Raw genomic sequence first — 26088 nt, forward strand, 5'->3', positions numbered from 1 at the left:
ACTCACATTTCTTTTTTTCATGGAATCACAGGCTTGGTGGATCAGGGGAATGCTGTGGACATAGTGTATCTGGATTTCAGTAAGGCCCCCATGATATTCTTGCAGAGAGGCTAGTGGGGCATGGGTTGGATGCAGTAACTGTTAGGTGGATTTGTATCTGATTGGCAGACTGAGCCCAAAGAGTGATCACTGGTAGTTCCTCATCATTCTGGAAGAAAGTGACAAGTGGGGTTGTCGGGGATGCATGAGGTTCTAGGGGTCATGGTGGACCACAGACTTAACATGAGTCAACAGTGTGATGCAGCAGCAAAAAAGGCTGCTGTTGTTCTGGGCTGAATCAACAGAGGTGTGGGGTCCAGATCCAGAGAGGTGATGGTGCTTATGAGGAATTGTTGAGGGAGTTGGGGTTTGAAACATTTCACAATAATGAGGCCTTTGGCAAAGAATGACATTCTTACTAAAAGATCACTTTGCAAATGATAGGCGCTTCCTTTCATGCCACAAAGCAAGTGCTAATTTGATGTCTCATATAAAACATTTATTGTCCAAGTAGAAACTATACCAAACACCAGGAAGGTGCCTTCTCAGTGACACTCATACAGATCTGCATATATGGAATTTGCTTGGAAACCAGCCATCGATTTCCAGTGAGCTATGCATGGCAACCATGGCTGCTAACCTTTTCTGATTTTTACTAACATGGGTGAAACTAAGATATAAAACAGTTGTGGGTGAAATCAAAATACATTCTGTTCTCTTTTTTTCCATGTAATGCTAGTGAAGGTGTTTCAGGGCCTAGTACAGGACTGAGGGGACACGGGTGGCACTGTGGGTTAAACCACAGAGCCTAGGACTTGCCGATCAGAAGGTCAGCAGTTCGAATCCCCGCAACAGGGTGAGCTCCCGTTGCTCGGTCCCTGCTCCTGCCAACCTAGAAGTTCGAAAGCACGTCAGAGTGCAAGTAGATAAATAGGTACTGCTCTGGCGGGAAGGTAAATGGCGTTTCCATGCGCTGCTCTGGTTCACCAGAAGCGGCTTCATCATGCTGGCCACATGACCCAGAAGCTGTACACTGGCTCCCTCAGCCAATAAAGCGAGATGAGCACCGCAACCCCAGAGTCAGCCACGACTGGACCTAATGGTCAGGGGTCCCTTTACCTTTACCATTTACAGGACTGAGGGGAGGGGAAAGGAGCTATGTAACTCTTTCCTTCCAGCTGCAGATCCTTCTCTGGGCTGCTTTCATCCTTAAAAGGAAAACACGCAGATCCCTATATCATACTGTTTATGTATGTGGGTGTAGAGAGCAAGAGGGGCAGGGGATATTCAGCGATTTAAATTCTAAGTGAAACAGCTTCCACTGACCATTGTCTGAGGGGTCATCCACACTCACCTTTTGCCCCATGCTTTCCCAGGCACAGGACCATTCTTGGTCCATGTCTGAGAACTTTGTTTTCCTCCACCACGTTCCCCAGGAAGACTTTAGCACTGAATCGGAACAAATGGCAATTCGCCACTTGTTCTGATTCAGTGGTAAAGAGTGGGATTTTGTGGGGAAAGCACGGGGGGGGGGGAGCGCTTGAGCACAGAGCTTTAAAGCGCAGAGCTGTGCCTAGAAAACACAGCACAAAAGCAAAGTCTGGATGAGCCCTTAGTAAAGCTTAAATGCACTGCCATGCCAATTATATCCTCCTATGTTTCTACTTTCTTTTTCTTTTTTTGGAAGTCAAACACAGTTTGGGGATAAGGTGACAAAGACTTTTAAATACGTGGACACCTGGAGCACAACTCCCTTCAATCTCACACAACAAGATGTGTCATGTTCATACACGGAAAACAAGTCAAGACTGCAAACAGGGAAATACCCAGAGTTTGCTTCATTATTGCTACCAGTGATTTCAAAATATGTCAATATCAGTGCACTTGATGTACTACTACTGTATGTGAAGTCAGGACTCCAGGAGAGCAACAAGCAAAACATTACATTACAGAACACACTTGTACTCTTCGACTTTAAAACTCAGGAGCTTCTTAAAGCAAATTGCAGAAATTGGATCGGACGTTCCTGATCCGCGGCGCCGCTGCTGCTGGCTTGCTTCTGCCTTGTGTAAGACGATAAGGATCTTTGCTTGACTGCTGGTCACCATGGAGACTTACATTGGTCTCTGAATCACGAGGTTTGCCTGTAAAGACATGTTCCTTCCATGAGAGCTCTTAAAGATGGCAGGCCCTGTCTGAATAACAGCATCAAGCCTGAGTCTAACATGATCTTGAAAATCTGGGGTCATTTTAAAGCCTGAGAATGGAGAGAACCGCGATGAGAAGCTCTGTTTTCAGCGCTAAGTGCTATGTGCTACATCAGGGATACCCAATGCAGTGCCCTCCAGATGTTATTGGACTCCAACTCCCATCACCCCCAGCCAGCATGATGGGAGTTGTAGTGTGACAACATCTAATGGGCACCGTGTTGGCTATCTCAGTGTTATGTTGAAGGAATCCTCTCCCAACACCCCTCTACACTCCACTCTGTGCAGAATAAACCCTTTTTAGGTGTCTTCTTGCCTCATCAATATATATTTGAGTACTATAGGACAAAGATTTTGCTTAGAACACATTGAGAGATTTTCTTAAAAAGCTACTCTGAAACAGCCTCCCATTTCACAGGGGCCAAAGCTAAAACAAGCAAAAGCCAGGCTGCTTGCCTTGAAATATCTCCAGAAGCTATAGGTTAGTTTGTGGGTTAGACTGTTTTCCTTCTTCCCAAATGAATACCTACCCTTGCTATGCCTCTACTCAGCGACTAACTTGAATATGCCGCAATTTGAGAGCCAGTAGCATGAATGCAAACTGGTGCATCATATGATGTTAGTATCATAGAATCATAGAGTTTTCTATCAACATCAAGTTATTTCTTAGGGCAGGGCAACAAGGCAAACATGACTGCTGTATCTCCCATCCAAGGTTGAAGTTATTGGAATCCTGGCAGGACTGTCCCTGGGAGGGTGGGGGCAAGGCAAATCATCACACTGTGACCCCCACGTTGCTGCCCTCTTCCCTCTGCCACCCCGCCTACTCTTGATGGTGAAGGTGGTGGCAGGGTGCCCCTCCATGCCCCAGATTACGTTCTTTCTGTTGTCATTCTCTGTCTCCACCTCTTCCCTCCCTGCCTTCCCGTGAGGAGACCCACTGGGTGGGTGAGAGGCAACTGGGCTGGGCTGGGCAGGCAGCTTGGCTGCTGGCCTTGGTCACTGCTACCAAGGATAGAGCCCCTCAGGACCATTGCCCCACCCCAGAGGTGGGGTGTATCCTAGCCCCATTCCCACAAACCCTAACTTCTGCCTGACTTCTTAATACCTGCTAAGTCCTTTGCTCTTGATTCATTTCTTCCTTTGACACTGGTGTGTGCTTCTATGGGGCTATCTGCATATTTCATTGCTATGATGGGAAGCGATGTCTCATCTGAATCTGAAAAGGAATAGAAATAGGTACGTGTCATTTATTTTTTACAGCAAAATATTGTAGTATGGCTTCTCCTGTTAACTTTTCCAGTAAGTCAGCCGTGTCCTCCAACACAATACTCCATGTTGTTTTGCCTTCCACCTGGTTTTCTGTTCCCCACCCCTCAACATTCAGTCAGCTTTCCATGACTACGTAGCTTGCTCATTTCCCATCGGGATGTTCTTGGAGTCCCTTGTTTCCCAATATCAAAAAAATTATTTTATGCTTCTGTTAACTTTGGAGTTCCCTCAAGTCTGCTGATCTCTCTCTCTCTCTCTCTCTCAAATATATTTTTATTAAGATTTCTTAGTTTACAAAAATACCCGCAATGTCTCTTTTTTCAAGCTGCGTTTTCTACAGATCAGTTTCATTTGTTGTGAGACATTACCGTTACATTAGGAAGAAAAGGGGGGAAGAGGTGGAGGGAGGAATGGTGAGTGGGGTGGGGTGGCCATGCTTCTATTCTTCTACTTAGTGTATGTGTGGGGTTTTGTGACAGCATCACATGTGGGTTCTCTTCCTATTTGCTTGTTGTATTTCCTTGGTAGTGAGAGATGTTGGGGGTGGCCTAGGGTGTGATTGGTTGTCTTTGGCTGGCTGTAGTGAGATTTGTTTTTGTGTTTTAGTGGTGTGTGTGTGTGTGTGTGTGTGTGTGTGTGTGTGTTGATTGTTATGATTGCAGATTGATTCCTGTGCTGTGGGCATATTCTTGTTGTTATCTTGTTGGGCTGTGTATGTGATAAAGTGCATGATGGGTGATGCCCTGCTGACAACATAAGCAAGGGCACTCATGGCCTGAGCATCAGAAACAGCAAAATGATGAAATAAAAAGGAGTCCATTTGTTCTCCTTCCTCTACCTTGTGGACATGTGCTTTGGAATGCTTCAGCGCTGCACTCGAGAGACAGTTGAGCAGATTCATGGCTGGGAACAGGATCCCTCGGTGGTCTTCCCATGACCTCATCCTCAGTTGCCATTGTATTCTGGACCAGGAAGTAAGTGTGCATTTTCCCTTTGCCCTTGACATCAATTTCTCCCCTTTCCATCATTTCAAAATTCTTGTCCTTTAGGCACCTGAAACATAAATAAAGCAGCACATCTAAGCAGTGGGTTATGAAAATGGCGCAATGACAATAATTATATCAGCCTCTAATGTGGAAAGTTCAACATAGGTTCTGTTGAAAGACCTGGAATGGTGACACAATGGTAATTTAACAAGCAGAAGCCTATAAAAGAACATGCATTGAAATGCTTGCCTTCCAGAATGACTCATGGCTATAGAATGATGGCTCTGAACTCACAGCCCAACACCTTCAAGCACAGGCTCTGCACCTGCCTGAAATATTAGTGGTGTTATGACTGTCCTGAATGGCATGAACTGTGCCTGCCCTTTTGTCAGCACTTAGCAATATCACTGTTCTTATACAATGATGCTTATGTCCCAGTGTTCAGTGCAAATTGGTGGGGCCCATTCAGGTAGGATGCTATAAATAAATACTAGAATCTAAAAAAACCAACACTCATTCAGAATTAATTAAAGTCAATGGCTATTTTCTTTAAAATGCAGAAAACGCAGGTGGAAACATGCATTTTATTGCAGTAATTCATCCCTTCACAGAAGCAAGGATTCTTATAAGGCTTCTTGTCTACATTAATGCCTCTCTCCACATTGTTCTCTTGTAACATTCATTTAAAGTACATCTCAGCCAGGGCAGACAAACAAGACATTCCATGTCACCACCCAAATTGCTGCACTAAAAATGATCACACTGCAATTTTCAGCAAAACAAGGATCTCATGTTAACCCTAGGGGATCTTGAGTGTGGAAGGTTGAATCTACACCCAGAATCTAAGGCTTCTTTTTGGATGATGTTGCTATAGCTAGGTCACCATCATCTGTGAACAAACCATTTTAGGAACTTCTGTGCTCTAAATCGTGCCATCATCTATCTTGTATTTTCAAAACCACAACCACAAAAATCACCATTCCCCAGTAAAGTAGAGCTCAACAGCCAAAATGTAAATGACATGTATTTTTGTAGGAAGGGAACATTTGGTAATTAACTCCACTAATTTGGGAACAAATCTAAATACTTTTAAAGTAGCTCCAATAAGAAAGCAGACACTATCCTATCACAAGGGTGGGTGGGTGTGGGTGCTCCCCAGGAGCTGATATTCAGAGACATATTGCCTTTGATACAGGAGGCAATCTATTCCTTATGAATAGTAGCCATTAACAGCCCTATGCCAAGTCAAGAGTTCAGTGCAAAGCACTATTAATGGATTGTCTCAGAGCTTACTCACTGATGAACGCTGGCACTCAGGTGAATTTTGCTTGGTACCCCATGGCTCTCCATCCGGGATGCTATATTCACTGTGTCTCCAAACAAGCAATAACGTGGCATTTTTTCTCCAACAACTCCAGCAAGGACAGGCCCTGTGTGGATCCCAACTCTGATCTGAGCAAGAGTTTTTTGGGGAAAAGATCACTTCCACAACAGGTTTCGTTTCAAGCACAATCTATCCATAAGTTCTAAACACAAACTAAACAGTCACAAGCCATAATCCACAGTTCCCTATGATGAACTCTGTTTAATAATAATAATAATAATAATAATAATAATAATAATAATAATAATAATAAAATAAAGTTATATACTGCTTACATGCCAAAATGGCTTGTAAGCACTGTTGAACCCAGGCCATAGTAATTCTTCATAAAAATTGATACTATTCATAAGCATTGTGGTGCACAGTGGGAAGCAAATCTATCAGGCTGTTCTTTCTGAGAGACAGAAACTGAAGCTCTAGCCCTGAATTCAAAGGTCTGAAAATAAGTGCAATTCTCTCGATCACGCTTGCAAGGACATTACTACAGCTGACACAGGAGGACACAATCTACCAGGAAGGTCTTGCTCAACATCCCCAACCCTTTAAAAGAAAATGGAGTTATTGAGGACACAAAATGGGAACTTCTATAACTGGAATGGGGGAATCTCAGGCCTCAAGACCAATCCTGCAGAGACATTTGTGTGTGCTCATGGTCTCCTGTCCTTCTAGCCCTTATATCTCATGTATAAAAACAGAACCTTTAGCCATATATCCCCCAGTCCAAATCTCTCTGTGCAGAGACTTGCCCTCCTGCATGATCAGGGATCCCTGTTGTGTTAATGCACAAGCCAGCTCCACACACTCATCTCTTTGCATGCGCAAAGCTTCCTGTTCCCTTGAACTGAATTATGGTACCCTTGCAGGGTTCAGAGCTCTGTGTGCACATTAAGTATCTTGCAATTGACAAGAACTGATGGCCTTTGGGACGTTGGTCTTTAGTCATCCCAGCGAACTTGTCGAGCCAACCAACGGGATCTTTTACATACTGGCTTTTTTTATTATGACAGCCTAGAAGCCTACAATTTACTGCACATGACGCACAAATCAAGTCTGAGATTGCTGATCATTATGGCCCTACATTGCGCCATCTCCATTTGCAAATAGTAAGCAGATGATGTGCATGTGTCTATTAGCTACTCACTTGAATAGGATTCCCAGACACTGGATTCTTTATGTCTTTCGCAGCTATGATCATTCCCAGTGCAAAGTTGGCAACCCGTTCAGCATGTGTGGATACAGGCACAGGAACACCCCCTACTACCATGTAGGCATCTCCTATGGTTTCCACCTTTAAAAAAAGAAGCGGACAAACCCTGCCATGCCAACAGTCTCTGCCTGAGCTTATTATTATTCCAGGGTAAGTGCCTGGAACCCCTGGAACCTCGCGCCGCTCAGAGATTGGGGTGGCGTGTTAACACTATAAATACTTTTATAAATCAATGAATGAATTATGATATTAGTTAGGACTTGCCTAATTATTTTAAGATCTGGTATCGGGGAGAGAGGGTTAGTGTGAAATATCGTTAGCATGGAATTCTCACATTTCTGATATTCAAATTATTTTAAGACGTAACATTGCTGTTTAGAACAATAACGCAAACTTTTTTTGTTCTGCAAGAAACTAAAGCATTACAATGCATTCTGTATGTGATTTTGCACGGCGTTTTTTTTTTTAATCACGGCCACCCTCTCTTCTGATACAGCTACTGATAAGCCAGTGCACAGATGCCATAGAATGGACCAGGGCCTCAGAGGAAAACAGTCAGGATTCTTGCTCCCTATAACAACACACAGGGTGACCTCAGAGCCCAAGAATGGTTCCTTACTCCAGATTTTCCCTAGTAGCTTCTCAGCACAGGATCCTCTTTGTTATATGCAGTGCTCATAAATTCTCTCTGGCATCTCAGGCTTGCCACAGAGTTTGTAACCTCAGATTTACTGCCCTCTCCTCCCCCCCCCCCAGCTATCCCTTTCTTTCACAGATGTTTCTCTCACAGCCTCTCTACCACTCCTCCCCGCACCCCATTTTCCTATTCTCCCACTCTCAATTCATATTCCTTCCAAACAACCTCATGGGGCCAGAGGTCACCTTTGCTTTTTATCTCTCCCTTGCTGCTGTGTGCTAGTCAGCACACTTCCTCCTCAACTTCCTTTGTGCATTTTGCTGCTGCTACTTGCATCCCACTCCCTCAGGCCCACCTGATGTCTTTCAACAGGCTGCAGTGGGCATGTGAGAGCCTTGCCCACATTGTCATCCCAAAGACATTTCCACCCCCACCCACACATTAAGGGTAAGCAGACGGAGAAGATGCACACACTTTAGACAGGATTCGGGCAGAACAAAGCAAAAGGAATGGGGGCATCAGAGCCCAGGTATCGGGAATAAGACAGGAGAATTTTACCCATCTCTTTTTTCCTTTCTTTTATAGGGGCTGCTGAGAAGGTGGAGCCAAAGAGAGCAGGGAATTACAAGGTGTCAAGGGGCGAGGAGGAAGAGGAGGGGGTAGAAATGGTCCTTGACATCTTTCCCCCTAACATCACTTTCATGAAATTGTGGCTGAACATTTGTCACTGACCTTGTAGACATCATGCACTGTGGTCAGCCTGTCAAATCGCAGATACATCGCATTTAGCAGGAGGACAATCTGAATAGGTTCGCACTGGGCACAAATGTTGGTGAAAGTTACAACATCGCTGAATAATATGGTGCACTCTTTAAACTCTCCTGCAAGCCCAAAAGGACAAAGGTTAGGGATAGTTTAGTGAATAAACGTGGTCAAGACTTGTACCTATACTCAAGTTATTCATTCATTCCTAGATATCTAGATATTAAAAAATCTAGTAGATATCTAGTAATCTAAAAAATGTAATAATAATGTAATAATAATATTTTTTATTTATACCCCGCCCATCTGGCTGGGCTTCCCCAGGGCGGCTTCCACCAAAATATTAAAATACAGTAATGCATCAAACATTAAAAGCTTCCCTAAACAGGGCTGCCTTCAGATGTCTTCTAAAAGTCTGGTAGTTGTTGTTCTCTTTGACATCTGGTGGGAGGGCGTTCCACAGGGCAGGTGCCACTACCGAGAAGGCCCTCTGCCTGGTTCCCTGTAACTTGGCTTTCACAGTGAGGGAACCGCCAGAAGGCCCTTGGCAGTTATATAGCTAAAATTCACGGACCTGCACAGCAAAAGACCCTAACAGCCAGCTATAAAATTATATATGCATACATATATACATGCATGATATAGCCTGAGGATGGGGAAACTCTGGCCCTCCAAAAGCCTCCAATGGCCATTGGTTTGGGATGTTGAGAGTTGTAGTCCAACAGAACTTGGAGAGTCACTGATTCTCCACCCTGAGCTAGGCCAAGAGTGATTCAGTCCCTTTTGTTATAAGAGTTAAGCACATGCTTAACTCTCCATCCATACAAAAACAAGAAGAGCATTGCTAGATCATATCAAAAGTTCATCTGGTCCAGCATTTAGTTTCACAGTAGAGAACCAGATGCTTCCTACAAGCTTCCAAAGCAAGACCTGATAAGAACAGCCCTCCCTTGTTCTTTCTCCCTAGCATCTGATAATTAGAAGTATGTGCCCTCTAAACCATGGAGGTGCTCTGGGGAACACCGATGAACTACCTTCTTCCCTGACTATTAGCCATACTGACTGGGTGGGAGACTGGAGCTGAAGTTCAACAAATTTGTGAAGGACCCCAAGTTTCCAACCCTTGGTGTTAAAATGAATGGTTAATGGCAACATTAGAGTAAGGGGGAAAGGGAGCCTGGACCAATTTTTCTCTGAAGTTTCTCATTTTGGTCTTCCTTACAACTTAAGCACCTGCACATTGGCCCCAAATGTTTTATCTGCCTCACGCTCATTCACCTGCCTCGACTCGTTTCCCTTCTTTGAGCTGGTTGGCCACATGCTTTGGGAGCATGGCATAGAGAAGGGCTTCCGTCTTTTTCTTCTCCTCCTCGAGATGCTTTGACAGAATCCGCAGCTCCTCTTTCTTCCTCTCGAGCTGATTGGACAGCTCCATCTCAGCCAGCCGCTGCTGGTTCAGAAGGATCAAATCCCTGGTGACATCATGGGGGGCAATGTCAGCGATGTGCATGTGCCTCTCTTCCAGCTCATGCAGCGTGCGCAGGAGAGGGGAGCAAAGGTACAGCATGCACTGGACAGACTCCATCCAAATCATCTGACCTGATTTAAAAAAAATACAGAATCACAGGTACGTTTCCTGCATGCCATTCCTTCTAGTTATTTAAGTTTTTGGTTGCTGTTCTTTCCCTCCAGATGATATCTGCATTGTTAAACTTCCAACCCTTCACTAGACTTCTATTCCACCCAGTGTCAGGAGGTCCTACACATGAGTAGGAGTCTAGCAGAGACACATGCCCTACTGGCATGTTCTTTCCCCCCTGGTCGGTCGGGAGATTCAAAATCTTTCTCCAGTTCGAACATCACAGCGACTGATACCTCAGAGGCATCAGCACACTTCAGGATCAGCAGAGTATAGGCAGTCAGCATTCAGACTCAGTAGTGCAGCTTTATGGCGAAACTATGTTTATTTGCATATATACACCTGGAGCATCGTAACTCAGCTCCTTCCTCTTCAGCATCATAAGGCAAAGAGAGAACAAAGGACAAATGTCCTACATCATGGAAACACAGTAGTAAAAACATCCTGTCTCCACCACTTCCCACAATGTGGAATGAAAACACGTGATAAAACCAATCCCATGACTGCAACACGGGAAAAGAATCCTAGCACCCAGAACATATAAAAAGTTGTCTTAATTATTACAATGAAGACACAATTTCAGAATTCGGGGGGGGGGGGTAGGGAATAGATTTGGGGGGAGGGTGCTCCCATATTTGCTACTGTCCAGGCGACAGGCAGTGGGGAGTAACAGTGGGTGGGGAGTGGGTGTCCCACTCTTCAGAACCTGGATCTGCTGCTTTTCAGAGCCTGCTGCCTGAAGCAACTGCCTTACCACCCTTCAAGGGTTGCCCAGCCCTGCAGCCAGCTCTTCATCTAGTCGCCTTAATCATGCCTGACCCTGATATTTATGAAGACAATGAGTTACCTCTCAGTTCTAACATAGGACGCTGCTTCCAAGATTCTGGCATCATCTCCCTCTTGGTCCGGAAAACAAACTGGCTGTTGATAAATTTCTGGACACTGGAGATGGTGAATTTCACTTCAGGACGTACGATACTGAAATATTGGTTGAGGCGAATGCCCAGTGTCTGAAGGCCTGGCACGATCTTTTGAATGCTGACTCCGGCTTGCTTCACTCTAAGCTTAAAAGATAGAATCACAACTCTTTAGCATCAGCACCCTTCAGAATTGTCTTGCAATCCTACCTCTGGAGTAAGAACGAGAGCAGCCAGCATGGAATGGTAGCACCACAGAGCCAACCACCTGGTAGCATTATCACTAGGTTGATAGGGCAGTAGCAAGGTTGGGGATGTAACTCCCATTGTCCATGATCATTGGCCAGGCTTGCTGGAGCTGGTAGGAATTGGAGTCCAACAACATCCAGAGGGCCAAAGGTCCCCCATCCCAAAGGTAAGGAAACATGAGACGGAAGTCCACTATTTCCAACCCCTTGCTGCTGCTCTGACCATCCTCCATGAGTTGGAGAGTGATCTTCTGATGTGAGGGGTCTCTTGTACGCATGAAAGCTTTGCTGTACATTTTAGAACCCTGAATGCATGCAGGGAAGGGACAGAAGGCTTCCTGCTTTAGAAGATTGGCCTACCATCGATGGAACACCATCAGAAGAGTGACAGGGGGCAGAGGCAGCACACTGATCTGCACAGCCCCCATCCCATGCTTCTCTACTTAATGGCTGGAGTGGATTTTGCATTGTCTCACATAACAGTATTACTGGGAGCATGCTGGAATAATGGTGAAAATTAGGCTATAAGACGATGCTCGATTGCCGTCTGGGCAATTTTCAGCAGCTAACTACTGGAAGGGTAGTTATTAATCCCGGTATTAATATATTATGAAACAGAATGTCTCAGGTTAACTTATCATGCGAACAAGCTTCTAGGTCAACAGTAGGCAGTAGCAGTAAACAATTTATTACATTAGGTGATTGAATCTGTAATCCTATGCCTACTTGTCTTGGAACGAGTCCCACTGAACTCACTATGATTTTCTTCTGAGTTGCTATGCAGAAGATTGTGTTGCAGAATGGCTACGTTTGGTTCACATATGTAGGGAAACGAGTTATCATTAGTTTGACTCACCTCTTCATCAAATATAATGTGGAAAGGAAGCCCATTGCAAAATGTCTTCGGATCGATGCAGAGGGTCTTAGGGTAGACAGGATCAAATCCTTTCAGAAGTCGTCCTGCAATATGGGAGGGTGGGGGGGGTAATTTCAATCCTACCATAATTCCCCGATAGAATCAGTACCATTATTCAAGTAGCATGATTCTGCAAGATAATTTAATTCTCATTCATAAATAAATATTCATTCATTTCCCTCCGTCTTCCTCCAAGAACTCCAGAATAATGCACATGGGGATTTTCCATGTGTATGAATATAATATGATTGGAAGAACAGGCTAAAGAGGTTTCCACTATAAATTAGAACCTGGAAAGGGTTTTCAAGAATAAAAATTTATGACATGTAAACACAACCATTATCCTGTGTTTTTCCTTAATACAACGTGGTCGTTTTTACTGGGATGCCACCATGGTGTAGTGGTTAGAGTGTTGGGCTAGGACCTTGGAGAACAGAGTTCAAATCCCAACACAGACATGAAGCTCATTGGGGGACCGTGAGCTATTCATCATCTCTCAGCCTAACCCACTGCACAAGATTGTTATCAGGGTAAAATGAAGAAGGTCCACCATCTTGACCTCCTTGGAGGAAAGATGGGATAGAAATTAATAATATTTAATGAAAAAGCCTGGGTTTTAAATGCCATACTGAAAGTATTAATGAATGGTGTCCAATGCTTTTTGAAAGTTACACTTTTACCTTTTCCTATTGTCACAATTCCTTTAATTGTTTCCCAGTGACTTTTCTTGACAGGGCATGTCGAAGGCGGGCTGGCTTTATCCCTGTTCTTGTTCGTGGCTCTTTCAGTATCCTGTGGAATGAACCCAAAACAATTGCCAAACTGTTAAAATTTTAAAAGTGAGAAGTGTACCAAGGTCTTTGCATTAGCAAAATAATTAATGTAGTAATGGAAGGCACAAGCAACTTAAATTTCTTCCTACTCTTGAATTGGAATGCGCTTCGGATATCTTCCAATATCCTTCACTGTTTCAAACTCTTTGGAGGCAAATATCCAGAGTTTTGAGCATATGCCTGGATTCTGAAAATGAAGTGTCTTATATTGACACCTGTTTTCTTTTTTCAACAATAATAATAGTAGCAATACTAATAGTAATAGTAATTTCAATGATGATGATGATGTAAAAGAAGATGACTTCCTATTAATTTAAAACTGCTTCGATGCTATATATTTTATATATAGGTCTTCCTGCCAATACATACATACAAAAATGAATATCACAGTACCTCTTTATTCAGCTGTTTTTCCACCAGTGTTCCGGAACTTGAACGGAACGGCGAAGAGGAAGAGAACTTATTTCGCCTTCTGTATGAAAATACAGGTTTTTGTGTCACAAGAAATACAATGTGTTCCTTTTTCCCTGTTCTTTCTTCTTCTTCTGACTGATTGACTATTTCCATGGAAATTTCAATGTTGAAAAAATCCAAAGCTGCTGCACCAATGATTCCTGAAGCAAAAGGAAAAAAAAGATGTTATTGGGGATATGGAGTGATTTGTTCTAAACGCCAGTTTGATGCTTGGGGGTTCGGGTCTGATTCATTCTCTTGCCTCCATTCACAAATTGGGATTTGTTGAATGGCTATAACTTTCCCCCTCTGTTAACAGAAGTGCATGAAATTTGCAGGTATTGTAGCCCATAAAGATTGGATAAAATCTGCTAAATTACAAGTAAATGGGTCCAGGGGCTCAGGTGCTACATACTTTTAAAGTGTTTCTGGAGTGGGAGAGGGGAAGGGATTTACTTTCTAGATAAATTTTTAAAAATCCCTCTGATTACAAACTGGATTTGTCAGTGAGAGCAAAAATCTTTCTCTGCACCTACTCCCTACTCTGCCTTTTTCTTTTTATTTCCTCCATCACCTCACCCTAAACTAATACTAAGCTTAGAGACATTGCTTTTGCTTTTAGCAGACACTTGTTTGCAGCATTTCCCCCCATGTCTGGATCACCCATGTGCCACAAAGCTCATCAGTGGTTCCTGCTTCAACACATTCTGATAGCACAATCCACACCAACCAGCCTAACTGCTGTATTATGGACAAATTATAGTATCCAAGAAGTCTTCAAAGGCAGCCCAATAGATGATACAACAACGTAAGTTTATTGTTCTAGCCAAGGGCCATGAAAACCCACAGGAACAGCACCAATAAAAAAATACAGATCATACATCCATTATACCAGCCAACAGCCATGATGTAAAAGAAAGGTTACCAGAGACACCAAGAAACTCAAATCCAGATTGATTTCAAATTAAACATTTGACTCACCATAGCAATTTATTAGGGTTGTCATATGTCAGGAATTTCCCAGATATGTCTGGGATTCAAACAGTGATAGTAGCATCCATGTGGAATTTTGAAAAATTGACAAATGTCCAGATTTTTGCCAGCAGAACCAGAAAGTGTGTATTTGAGTATCACTCTTTGCCTCTTTGGGGTGAATTTTACATCTTGAAATATGGCAACCGTAAATTTATGACATTTTAACTAAGTCCTTTTCCCTGTTTGTTTGTTTGTTTTTCAGTCAGTGCATAGAGGGCCAGTCTTTGTTACAAAGCTATTATTCTCTAAATAAATATATAATAACAATGATGGCAGGAATCAGCACTACATCACACCACTGGGACAATTGCTAGTTTATAGCGAATGGAGGGTTTGGAAGAGGTCTGTAAAGAGAAAAACACAGTGTGCAGGACATTCAGAAGACATTAATCCAATAGCTGACTATCCCACCTTTCAAAATCCATTCCAGAGGAAACTACATACCTGGAACAATATGGCACAAGCCTCGCCTCTCTGAGTAATAATGCAAATGCATCGACCCATCTTCATTCTTTTCCACCCTAAATGAAGGAGCGTTCATTTCCTGAAAAACACCCAGAGTTCTTAATAATCACGCATCTCATATCTCAGCTTATTTTTCAATATTGCCCTGAAGCAAATGGGCAACCTTCCTGGGCACCAAATTAAGCACGTGATCTGGGCTGTGGTGGTGGTTCTACCAAATTACAATCAAGGTGTGGCCGAAATTAAGCTCACTATTGAACAAATATAGAAAAACAAGTTGTTGTCCAAAGTTCTAAGAGGTAGGGGGAATTCCATGAATTAATGTTACATCTCTCTGGATTCTTCCCGCCCCGCCCCCCCCCCAAAAAAAACCTCTGACTGGACTCAAGCACCTATGCTCCATATGCAATGGAGAAAGGCAATCAAACAGCAGCTAAATATTTCCAGCCCAAGGTCAATACACCCAAAGTAACTAATCAGTGAGAGTATGTATAATAATCATAGACATATCTCACATTATGCTGCTGTGAACATGTGCTGTGTATGTAGAATCACTAAAGTTATTTCCACTTACCTGGTAAGACAGACTTAGGTAGCTGTGCAATGCATCCAGATTCTCTATAAATTCATAGAGGTTCCCTCCCAGAGTCCGCAGCATATGGTCATAACCTGACCGCTTGCAGAATTCAAAGAAATATTCTCCAAACTGCTTCAGGACCATATCGGGGGGAACATCTGGGGAAATAATTGTCTATTAATTAATATTATAGGATCAAGAACCCAGTTTAACTAGGGCTGTGTATGCAGCACACATTTAATGCATTTAATGACTTTCCTGAAAGAACACCAAGAACTGTAGTTTATCCCTCACAGAGCTACAATTCCCAGCACCCTTAACCAACTACAGTTCCCAGGATTCCTTGGGGAAAGTCATGTGCTTTAAATGTGCTTTACCGTGGTGGCTGATGCAGACCCTCCAATACTTCTTTAATGAAAATGGGGACATCCCATTCCATAATGATATTATATACCCCACACATCTTACTGGGTTGCCCCAGCCACTCTGGGCAGCTTCCAACATATATAAAAGCATAAGAAAACATTAAACATTTTTTTAAAAATTCCCTATACAGGATTGCCTCCTTCAGATGGCTCGGGGGTCGGATAAGTCCAACATTTCTGCAATGAAAATAGGGACATCCTAAGGAAAAGTGGGATCAAATCAGAAACCAGGATGGCTTCTCTAAATCAGGGACATCCCTGGAAAATAAGGACCCTTGGAGGGTCTGCTGGTGGAGTGGTGCAGAAAGGCCTGCATTATTTTCCAAGCCATACGTACCTAGCATTTTGCATGCCTTATCAATCAGCTGCATTGTGATTTCATCTCTGTAAACTTCAAAAGTCAAAAAGGTATCCTGTACTCCAGTTTGGACTCTGTAATAGAAATAAATATTGGCTGGCATTTTAATAACATTTTTAGGGTTCAATCTCTCATTCAGTCAGCTGGCCTGCCCCTACTGACCCCTCTTAGGATCAAGCCATGTGATGAAATTTTGGGCAGTATTCTGGCATATAGTTCCAGAGCTGGCCCAGTCATTAGAGAGGATGGGGCCATTGCTTCAGGGGGCCAAAGCCCTCCGGCAGCACACTCACGGGTGTCCCACCTGCCCGCCACCTCTACCATCGGCAGAGAAGCACCGCTGCCACCGATGCCAATTTTGGGCACAATTACATCTATTTGGTTGAGATCTCATTGAAAATTGGCCCTGATGGCTGTGCAGCTTCTCTGACCACAGCAGATGAGAAAAGGTGCATGGTGTCAGCAGAACGGTTGGCAGCATCAGTAGAAGGCATGTGGCAACAACAGCAGCACTTCCTGTTTTGCTTCAAGCAGTGAAATGAGACATTCTGCCCTGCTGGTATAGCTCTTTCCCACCATTTTCATGAGGTAATCATAAGGGAACAGAAGCACATAAAGGGTAGTGACATGTCCTATGACACCTGCTGTTGTGTCATGCCATGGTCCCTGGTACAAATGCAATTTACGGTGGGATAGTTGTATAACAACAACAACAACAACAACAACTTTATTATTTATATGCCACCCATCTGGTTGGGTTTCTCCAGACACTCTGGGTGGCTCCCAACAGAATATTAAAAACACAATAAAACATCAAACATTAAAAACTTCCCTAAACAGGGCTGCCTTCAATCAGAGAGTTGTTTATTTCCTTGACATCTGATGAGAGGATGTTTCACAGGGCAGGTGCCACTACTGAAAAGGCCCTCTGCCTGGTTCCCTGTAACCTCACTTCTCCCAGTGAGGGAACTGCAGAACTCTCAGAGCTGGACCTCAGTAGATCCAGATGTCAAAAAGAACAATAACTACTAGACTTTTAGACGACATCTGAAGGCAGCCCAGTTTAGGGAAGCTTTGATGCATTACTGTATTTTAATATTGTGTTGGAAACCACCCAGAGTGGCTGGGGAAACCCAGCCAGATGGGCGGAATATAATTTTTTTTTATTATTATTATTATTATTATTATTATTATTATTATTATTATTATTATTATTATCTAACAGAAAGCCACAGTTCCATACCACAACAGGTAATGCAATGTAAAAGGAATGTTAGAAACCAGAGAACCAGGAGAGTTGCACTAGCATAATAACCAAGGAAACTAATGCAATAATCCCCAGGTCTCAGCACACCCATAGATAATGCTGAACTTGATGGGCTGGCGGAGTGGCTCAGTATAAGGCAGATTCCTATGCTCCTAAAATGTGGGCCTTGAATAAGCCCATAGCAGTCAAGAGAATATGTCCAGAGGGAGGGAGGGAGAATATAATGCTTTCAGTTAGAGTTAATAACCCTTCCTAAGGAAGCCTCCTGTAATACTTTCAAAATTTGATGTGGCTTCATTCCAGTATGATGAGTTTTCAGCCGCTGCTCTGTCACAAAAATGTTCACCCAGCCACATGCCATTCTATATCATTTTGCATAACAAATAAAGCAGTTAGAGGAGAGTAGCATTGTGTGATGAGGCAATCTCTTGCCTTTGTTTCAGTAATTGTTTCAGGTTATCCTCAGAGCAGGGAAATCATTCTCCTGCAATATGGTATTCCTTCTGCTTTCACTTAAATATTATTTGGCTAAAGGCATTTTCTTCAGGGGCGGGGGCGGGGGACAAATGCTGAGTCATTATGAGAGTCTTGTGCTTCCAGATGTTAGGCATGTATGTGCTTTTACTCTCCTTTGGGGGTGCTACAATTCTATAGATTTAATCTAATGGGGAGTCCCTGTATTCAGTCTCTCTGCTTTGAAAGCCATACATATTGCTATGACTTGTGGGGGTTAGGTTGCCTTGGCCCTCTTCTAGTTCCTGGAATAGCCAGGCTAGCTTCCTGGTGAGGTGAAGAGCCATTAAGGGAACAAAGGAAGTGGCTTGGTGCCAGAGAACAAATGGGTGGCCCCCCTCCCTGAGCTGGTAGTTAGAAATACAAAGGCAAGAGCTGAAAAATTGAAGCAGGTGGAAGCCTGAGAGAGAGAAAGAGGTGCTTGATTTCTGCTTCAATCCAAGGCTGTGGCTTTGGTGAAAAGCAAAAACCTCTTGGGGTGTTAATTGCTGTGAATCTCTCCATTGTGGGCTCAGGTTGTATATATGTGTAAATAAACCATATATCATGAAGACACCACAGTGTCTGCTGTCCCTCATTCCGAAGAAAACACAAACCCTCGTAAGCACTTGGGACCCTTAGAATCTCACACCGCTCAGAGATTGGGGTGGCATGCAACAATATTCCTTTCCTGACTGAGTAATGTTGTGTCTTTGCAAAATGCTGCCATGGTATCAATTCCCTCCACCCACCCCAAGGCTCTGAATTCTGTTGGCAGAGTGTACTAGCCTTTGCAAACATGGTGCCCTCTCTAGATGATTATGGTAGATCTACAACTCCCATCAGCATGGCCACACTGGCTGAGACAGATGAGAGTTGTAACCCAAAACATCTGGCATGCAGTAGGGTTGGCAAAGGTTGGGGTTGACAATACTGGGATTGACAGACAGACCAAATGATCCACCTCAGTAGGACAAACTCCATATGCTCCTGTTATTCACTAGGCTTATGTCTAAGACTATGATGTGTTGGTGGGCATACAGCGAAGCACTTGTCAACGTGTACCTTGCAGGACACTTCCTAAGATTTTAAAAGGTGTTTCTGAATTATTATTATTATTATTATTATTATTATTATTAGAAATCACAGAGGGAACAAAACAGAAAGTCTATGAATAATTCCTCCAGGTATAAATTACCTTAATTTCTCCCATACTTCTTCACCATATTTTTCAACCACCAAAGACTTCAGGCATGTATTGATGAAGCCATACTGCAAAAGCAAATGCATGAAACTTGGGAAATAGAAGGTTCTCTTTTAAAAAGCTACATTTGCATCACATTGGGTGATATTTGCATTTATATTTATTACATGAAACTTTGGCTTGCTTTTACAAAACGAATACGCATCGAATACAGAATCGGCCAACTTTACTATTAGTGTCTTCAGGCTTATTTTGCTGTAATTCAGAATTTTAAAAACGGACCATTATAGTCTACATTCCAGACTTGGATAGATCGGTTGGTAGAGCATGAGACTCTTAATCTCAGGGTTGTGAGTTCAAGTCCCACAATGGGCAAAAGATTTCTGAATTTCAGGGGGTTGAACTAGATGACCCTTGTGGTCCTTTCCAGCTCCACCATTCTATGATTCTATGACTGTGGCTGATGAGTCCAACAACATATTGAGGTGACCATGTCAGCCTGACAGTACTGAGCTAGATGGAGCAGTTTCCTATGTTCTTGCTATTCAACATCCTTACCGGGCAGAAGCACAGAAACAGGAGCAAAGGAAACAAACACACCGTTCCCTTAAAAGTCAGGGAAGAATTTGCCATTTTCCTGATTCAGGGGCACACTCTCTGCATAGCTTTCTCTGTATGTCTGCTTGATTTTTGGTACTGTTACAAAGCATATGAGAAAAGACTCTACTTTAGATGTCCAGTAATAGTCGTGCAGATTAGTAATTCAGAATATGCGCATCCCCAGAAGAAGTGCCTGATCAAAATGACCTGTTTGGGTCAGTACAATTACGGTGAGCTCTTGCCCACCCACTCCTCTTAGTTTCCTATTCCCCCAGTTCATCAGTAAACACTTTTCTTCTGGACGCCCTCTGAGCTCCTTAAAAAACGAATGTCCTCCACAACCCCCACCCTTTACAAGTTTGCTGCACAGGGAACCTTTCTCTCTTGCCTCCTTCTGCGTGCCTCCAGGATCCATAAATAGGAGAAGGCATCAAACGCTCTGAGGTGTGAAGCAGAATTGAATCAGCCCCGAATCCCACCGAGCTTAGAGATAAGCGCGTCTTGATAGGCTGGCAGTCTTAGTAACCGCAGCGCCTCTCTGCCCAGGGGCGCTGATGCGTCTCCAAGCCGCTAACTGAATTGCCAAAACCAAGCGCTGTCCTAGCGCACCACAACAAATCAGGGGCAACTGGGCTTGTCCGTTTTTGTTGTTTGTTTGTTTGTTTTAAATGAGAATGTGCGTAATACTCTTTTCTTGACTTTTACTTGGCGCGAGCAGACACTTGTGCGCTTCGGGATATTTTATTTACTGTACTACCTCCTGAATCCAGACCGATGTGCGGCCAGACGCCCCCTATTGACATCAGCCACAGTTCCTCGGACTTCATTGGAGGCTGGATCGGCCACTAACGCGAGGAGGGAGGGGACAGCTACAGGTTGCCATCTCCAGAATCTATTGATGCTGGTCCTCCAGCCACTTGACTGACGGGCGTCGAGTGGACGTGGTCGCCCTGTTCGTGGCGCTGGCTTCTGCCAAGATGGTCTTGGCAAGACTTTAGCAGGGTCCTCAGCGCCCTTGCTCCAAAGTTACTAGGGCTGCTCCGGAGCAAAGTAGCTGAGGATCCCTTGCTTTTCTTTCTCTCCGGGAAAAGCAAAACAGAGCTAAACTGGCAGCAACGCGCCCCCCCCCAACGTCCCTCCCAGATGCCCACTGCTCAGAGGAGGCTTTTTCTAAAATCGATTTGACACAAAGTCATCGGCATCTCCTCCGGATCCCGGATCCCTCTGTTAACTTTCAAAACAAAAACCACCCGTGGAAGATCGTTGGGGGAGACAAACAGTCGCTACTCACCATTCTGGCGCATGACTCAAGCGATAGAACCGTGCAACATTGCTTTATTCCCGTCGCTCAGGGTGATCCTTCTGGCTCTCTGCTCCTTCCCCGGAGACGCCACGTTAGTTCGGGGACCCTGGCCAGCTCCTTTCCGCGGGCGGAGAGCTAGGATGTCGTGACACCTTGGAAGGAACCAGCCTCTCCTCGAGGGCTCGGAAATCTGAGCGGCGAGCCTGCAGCCCCCATGCTCACTCCCCACCCCCCACCTCTTCTCCCGAGCCTCACAACGGGCTTGTGGCTCTGTCCTTTCTTCCTCTGCAAGGTTACGATCGGCCTGCCACGAAGTCACCTTTGACTGCCTAGGATCTGAGCAGCCCCGTCACGAAAACAGCGCCTCTTTCTGCGCGCTGCATGACTGCAGCGCCTCCATCTCTAAGTGCCGGAGCGCAGCCTTGCCTTGCCTGAGTCGTTGCTTCTGCCAGGAACTGAAGGCGCTGTCCAGGGGTCTCTGGTGCTGAAATGGAGAGCCACAAGAGCCGCGAAGAGGCTGATTGGCGCCTTCAAGCCTGCGGGCTGTTTTAGATTACATTTCACGCATCTGATGGAACCGGCTGTGGTCTAGGGAAGCTTATGCCACAATGAATTGGTTAGTCTTTAAGGTGCCAGAAACCGAGGACGGGCCATAGGTCTGGAAAGAGAGCACATGTTTTGCATGCAAAAAGGTCTCAGGTTCAATCCCTTGTGTCTCCAGGTGGGGCTGGGTGTGGGCGATACTGAGCTAGATTGTTTACTTATTAAATCGATATGCAGCCCTTCCTCCCAAAGCAGTTCAGGGCAGCAAACACACAAAGGATTTCCAGTGCAGATGCAGACCGAGAAAGATCTCTGCTTTGAAAGGCTTGTTGGAAGATGAAAGTCTTCAGTAGGCACCAAAAAGACAACAGAAATGGCACCTGTGGTCTGAAGAAGAAGAAGAAGAAGAAGAGTTTGGATTTGATATCCCGCCTTTCACTCCCCTTCAGGGGTCTCAAAGCGGCTAACATTCTCCTTTCCCTTCCTCCCCCACAACAAACACTCTGTGAGGTAAGTGGGGCTGAGAGATTTCAAAGAAGTGTGACTGGCCCAAGGTCACCCAGCAGCTGCATGTGGAGGAGCGGGGAAGCGAACCCCGTTCCCCAGACTACAAGACTACCGCTCTTAACCACTACACCACACTGGCTCTCTGGCTTGGTATAAGGCAGCTTCCTATGTTCCCAAGACACTTTCTGGTTTTTGCTGCGACAGAATTCATGCTGAAGGATAGCTCTGCCATGCTGGAGAAATAGTAGCACATTTCCCACAGGGGCTGAGTCCCCCATGAACCTCAAAAATGCTCTTCAGTGGTCATCTTGGAGTGCTTTCAATAAGCTGGGGAAAATGGGAGGGCTGCTTATCCTCCTCCCTAATCTAGATGCATTTGCAAAAGAGGCTTCACCATAAAAATGTGCAAAACCTCTGCGCATTTTGTTTTTGTCATGAGGTTTCAGTGGTCTCAAAGGAACGTATGCATGTGGAACTAGAATGTCTCAACAGCAGAAAGTAAACAACAACAAAAGCCAAACCTGCTGAGTTATTTATTATACTTTTCTGCTGTGATAATAAGATCCAAGTCTTCTCAGATCCAGACACTAACCAGATCTGCTTAGCTTCAGGCAAGGTTGCATCATGGTCCTTCAGACTTTGCCAACAAACCCCAGGAAAAAATAATTAACAGATAAACATCAATGGATCCTGTTCTACCTCCACTGTCAGAGTTAGGATGCCTCTGCATCCCAGTTGCTGGGACTTGCAGGTGAGCAGAGAGCTATTTGGCTGATTTCCAGCTAACATGCTTCACCCAGGCATCTGACTGGCCAGTGTGAGAACAGGATGCTGGACTAGATGGGACATTGGTCTGATCCAGCACCCTTGCCTTATGTTCATAGGTAAGAATCACAATGATTCTCACGGTTCAAAATTGCTGTAAACTGAATGCTAGCTAACCTTGACCATGAACAGATAGGACTAGGTCCTTCTTAATCCATATTTTGCCAAGCGGCTTATGTTTCTTCCTCATGCTCCTTGTCTTTTGTAGATAATATGAAAATGCATCATCCTAAATGAGCAGATCAGTCAGCTGCGAAACTAATACTGAACTTGAAAGATGTTTTCTCTTTAAACCCTTAATGAAAAATCTAGTAGAGGAAATTCAATTGCTACTTTGGAAAATGCACATAATTATTATTCAGATTCTACAAGTCTTACAGTGCAAGCCCTTCCATGTCAACTCAGAAGTAAGTCCTACTTAAATCAATGGAGCTTACTTCCAGGCAAGTGGGGCTAGTATTGTAGCCTTGAGCCCATTGAACTCAGTGGGATTTACTTAAAACATAGTATTACACTACACATTTTTTAAAAAGATACTAATGATAATTTGTCCCTAGACACTCTCTTTAGATCCAAAATATGTAATTGCACTACAACTCACCATTTTCAGCTACAGTTAACAATGAAGACAGGGATCTTTCACATTCCATTTATTCCTATATTCATATTCTGAAGAATTTATTAGACATCAATGTGTTGGTTTTTTTAAGCGCTGTTTGCTTTCTGTTGCAGGTACTCCTCATTATTTCAGTAACAAAATACATAACTGTTTCTTTTAAAAAGAGAGAATATCCTGCTTTGGCATGAAAAGCATTTGCAGAAGGGACATTGGCATATCCAAGTAATGCTGAATTTTGGAGTAATTTCATGCCTGGCATCTGAGGATTTTATTTTTGGAAAAGGCTGCTGTGTTCCCTGAATTGAAGATGGACTGTGTAATTTGTAAGCGTCTGGGCTATGATAAAGTGCAGTTCCACATGTTTCCCCATTATGGTTTGAAGCATAGAAAAGAGAGTGATTCATTTGGCTGTTGAAGAAAAAAGGTTCTTAGTTCATCAGCAAGGAAGCAATAGATCTGGCAATAGTGTGGCCATGATCCAGCAATGAAACCTGCATGCCAAGCAAAGCATTTTCCCCATGGGCAACGTGAATATGCACACAAAACCTCTCTGCATGTGAGATCTGGAGGTAAGCCAACTCATGCAGTCCATAGTCTGCCCTCAAAACATCCATTCATTGGATAAGTGTTTCATTCTCGTTATATCACACAATCCCCACCCCCCAATATTTTTCATGGTTTCAGTTATTCATCTCAGGCTATGTTGATGTTAGTACACTGTACAGTTATGGGTACATTTAGCAGGGCCAACTAACGCACACAATATGTGCTGTAGACAGATGTAGTTGTGGCCATGGTGCCCGCATGGGAGTCTGCAATGCTGGATCTTCCCCACATTTTCCAGATTTTCCTGGACATTACCGGGATTTCAAAGGCAGAATTGACATTTAGGTGAAATATCTGAAAGGTGGTGCTTTTTCCTGGAGCTTAGGCAAGTCAATCGAAAAACTGACTTTGGAGTTTGTCAGTAACTTTCTTAAAAAAAAAAAAAAAGCTTTTGGGGTGTCCTGGTTTTTATTTTTTGAAATATAGCAAGCCTAGTTAAGGCCTCTTGAATCCCAGGCTGGCAAGGACACTAAAGAGGCAACTGCAAAATGCGGCCCTTTGGGTTCATTTGTTTTTTATCCAGGTGACCTGCATATCTTTCTGAGACGCTGAAGATAATTGGTAAGAGACGAAACATTTCCAAAAGGATGGATACACGGTATGGTTACTTCCTCCGTGAAATCCTTCTGGAAATGTTTTGATTCCTGGCACTACTTTAAGAAGCCAAAACTTGCATGAACAGAAGCTAAAATCAAACACTTTGAACAATCATTTTAGCCTATCCGCGTGTGTGTGTGTGTGTGTGTGTGTGTGTGTGTGTGTTCTGATAAAACAGGACCATATTGATAGTGTAATATCTTCAGTTTTACCACTAGAGGGCATTCCTTCCAAGTGTACATTTAGATGTGTAGCCTGAGTAGAAAATAGAATGGCTATTTCTAAATATTTAGGTTCCAAATACAGTGGTACCTCGGTTTACGAACTTAATCCATTCCGGAAGTCCATTCTTAAACCAAAACCATTCTTAAACTGAGGCGTGCTTTCCCTAATGAGGCCTCCCACTGCCAGTGCCCTTCCACCATTCGGATTCTGTTCTTAGACCGAGGTAAAGTTCGAAAACCAAGACACTATTTCCAGTTTGGCAGAGGTTGTAAACTAAATCATTCTTAAACCAGACTACTGTTCTTAAACCAATGTACCACTGTACCACGAACCAAAGCAAGAAGCAGAGAGAGATACGGTTTTAAATGCAATAATCTAAACTGATTATAGAATCATAAAATACTTTTGCATATACATACAAACATACACACACATTAATTAAGACAGTGAAAGTTTCAGCTCTAAAACCAAGGCAAGAGTGCCAACTACTTTAACTGCCTGCCTATTTTATTTTTTATATCCAGCTTAGGTTTGGATTCTTAATTTTGACTCTCAACACAAAGTCCTCCGATGAGTGCAATTCTCTCATTCCATTCATAGAGTGAAAACATAAGATCCTGGCCAGAAGTCCATTAAATAAATACCAGCCCTTAATTTCCACTAGCCCACTTGAACCGTAAGAGCACACAGAAAGAGTGGTCAAACCCACTTCTCCCATCCTTTAACCTTATATAGCCTTTTATAATAATAATAATAATAATAATAATAATAATAATAATAATAATAATAAATTTATTAATACCCCACCCTCCCCAGTCAAGACTAGGCTCAGGGCGGCTAACACCAAATATATAATACATTAAAAACACAAAATCAAACGATTGATTAAAATACAGTTCAAAATCACATTTAAAATAAAAATAAAATTAGGTGGGAACCC

General features: G+C 43.5%; 1 protein-coding gene across 1 annotated transcript; it reads right to left on the bottom strand.

The window, feature by feature from the left end:
* Positions 1 to 523: 523 nt before the first annotated feature.
* Positions 524 to 22065, bottom strand: LOC309370792 (guanylate cyclase soluble subunit beta-2-like). The gene is made up of 16 exons (XM_081912887.1): positions 21215 to 22065; positions 19318 to 19391; positions 16340 to 16434; positions 15575 to 15735; positions 14980 to 15079; positions 13441 to 13661; positions 12895 to 13006; positions 12155 to 12258; positions 10981 to 11197; positions 9773 to 10093; positions 8465 to 8613; positions 7030 to 7176; positions 5802 to 5956; positions 4357 to 4571; positions 3355 to 3465; positions 524 to 2183 (listed from the first exon to the last, which is right to left on the bottom strand). The coding sequence occupies exons 1-16, from the start codon at positions 21215 to 21217 to the stop codon at positions 2032 to 2034; spliced, it is 2337 nt and encodes a 778-aa protein (XP_081769013.1). The 5' UTR covers positions 21218 to 22065; the 3' UTR covers positions 524 to 2031.
* Positions 22066 to 26088: the final 4023 nt, after the last annotated feature.

The sequence above is a fragment of the Podarcis melisellensis genome (assembly GCF_964234715.1).
Source record: "Podarcis melisellensis genome assembly, chromosome: 5".
In the NCBI taxonomy this organism is placed as follows: domain Eukaryota; kingdom Metazoa; phylum Chordata; class Lepidosauria; order Squamata; family Lacertidae; genus Podarcis; species Podarcis melisellensis.

Excerpts from the sequence above, each read along its gene's own strand:
- LOC309370792 (XM_081912887.1), bottom strand. Across the intron at positions 15,080-15,574 it reads ACCTAAGTCTGTCTTACCAG|GAAATGAACGCTCCTTCATT; the intron begins GTAAGTGGAAAT and ends GGTGTTTTTCAG. Across the intron at positions 3,466-4,356 it reads CCAAAGCACATGTCCACAAG|ATTCAGATGAGACATCGCTT; the intron begins GTAGAGGAAGGA and ends ATTCCTTTTCAG.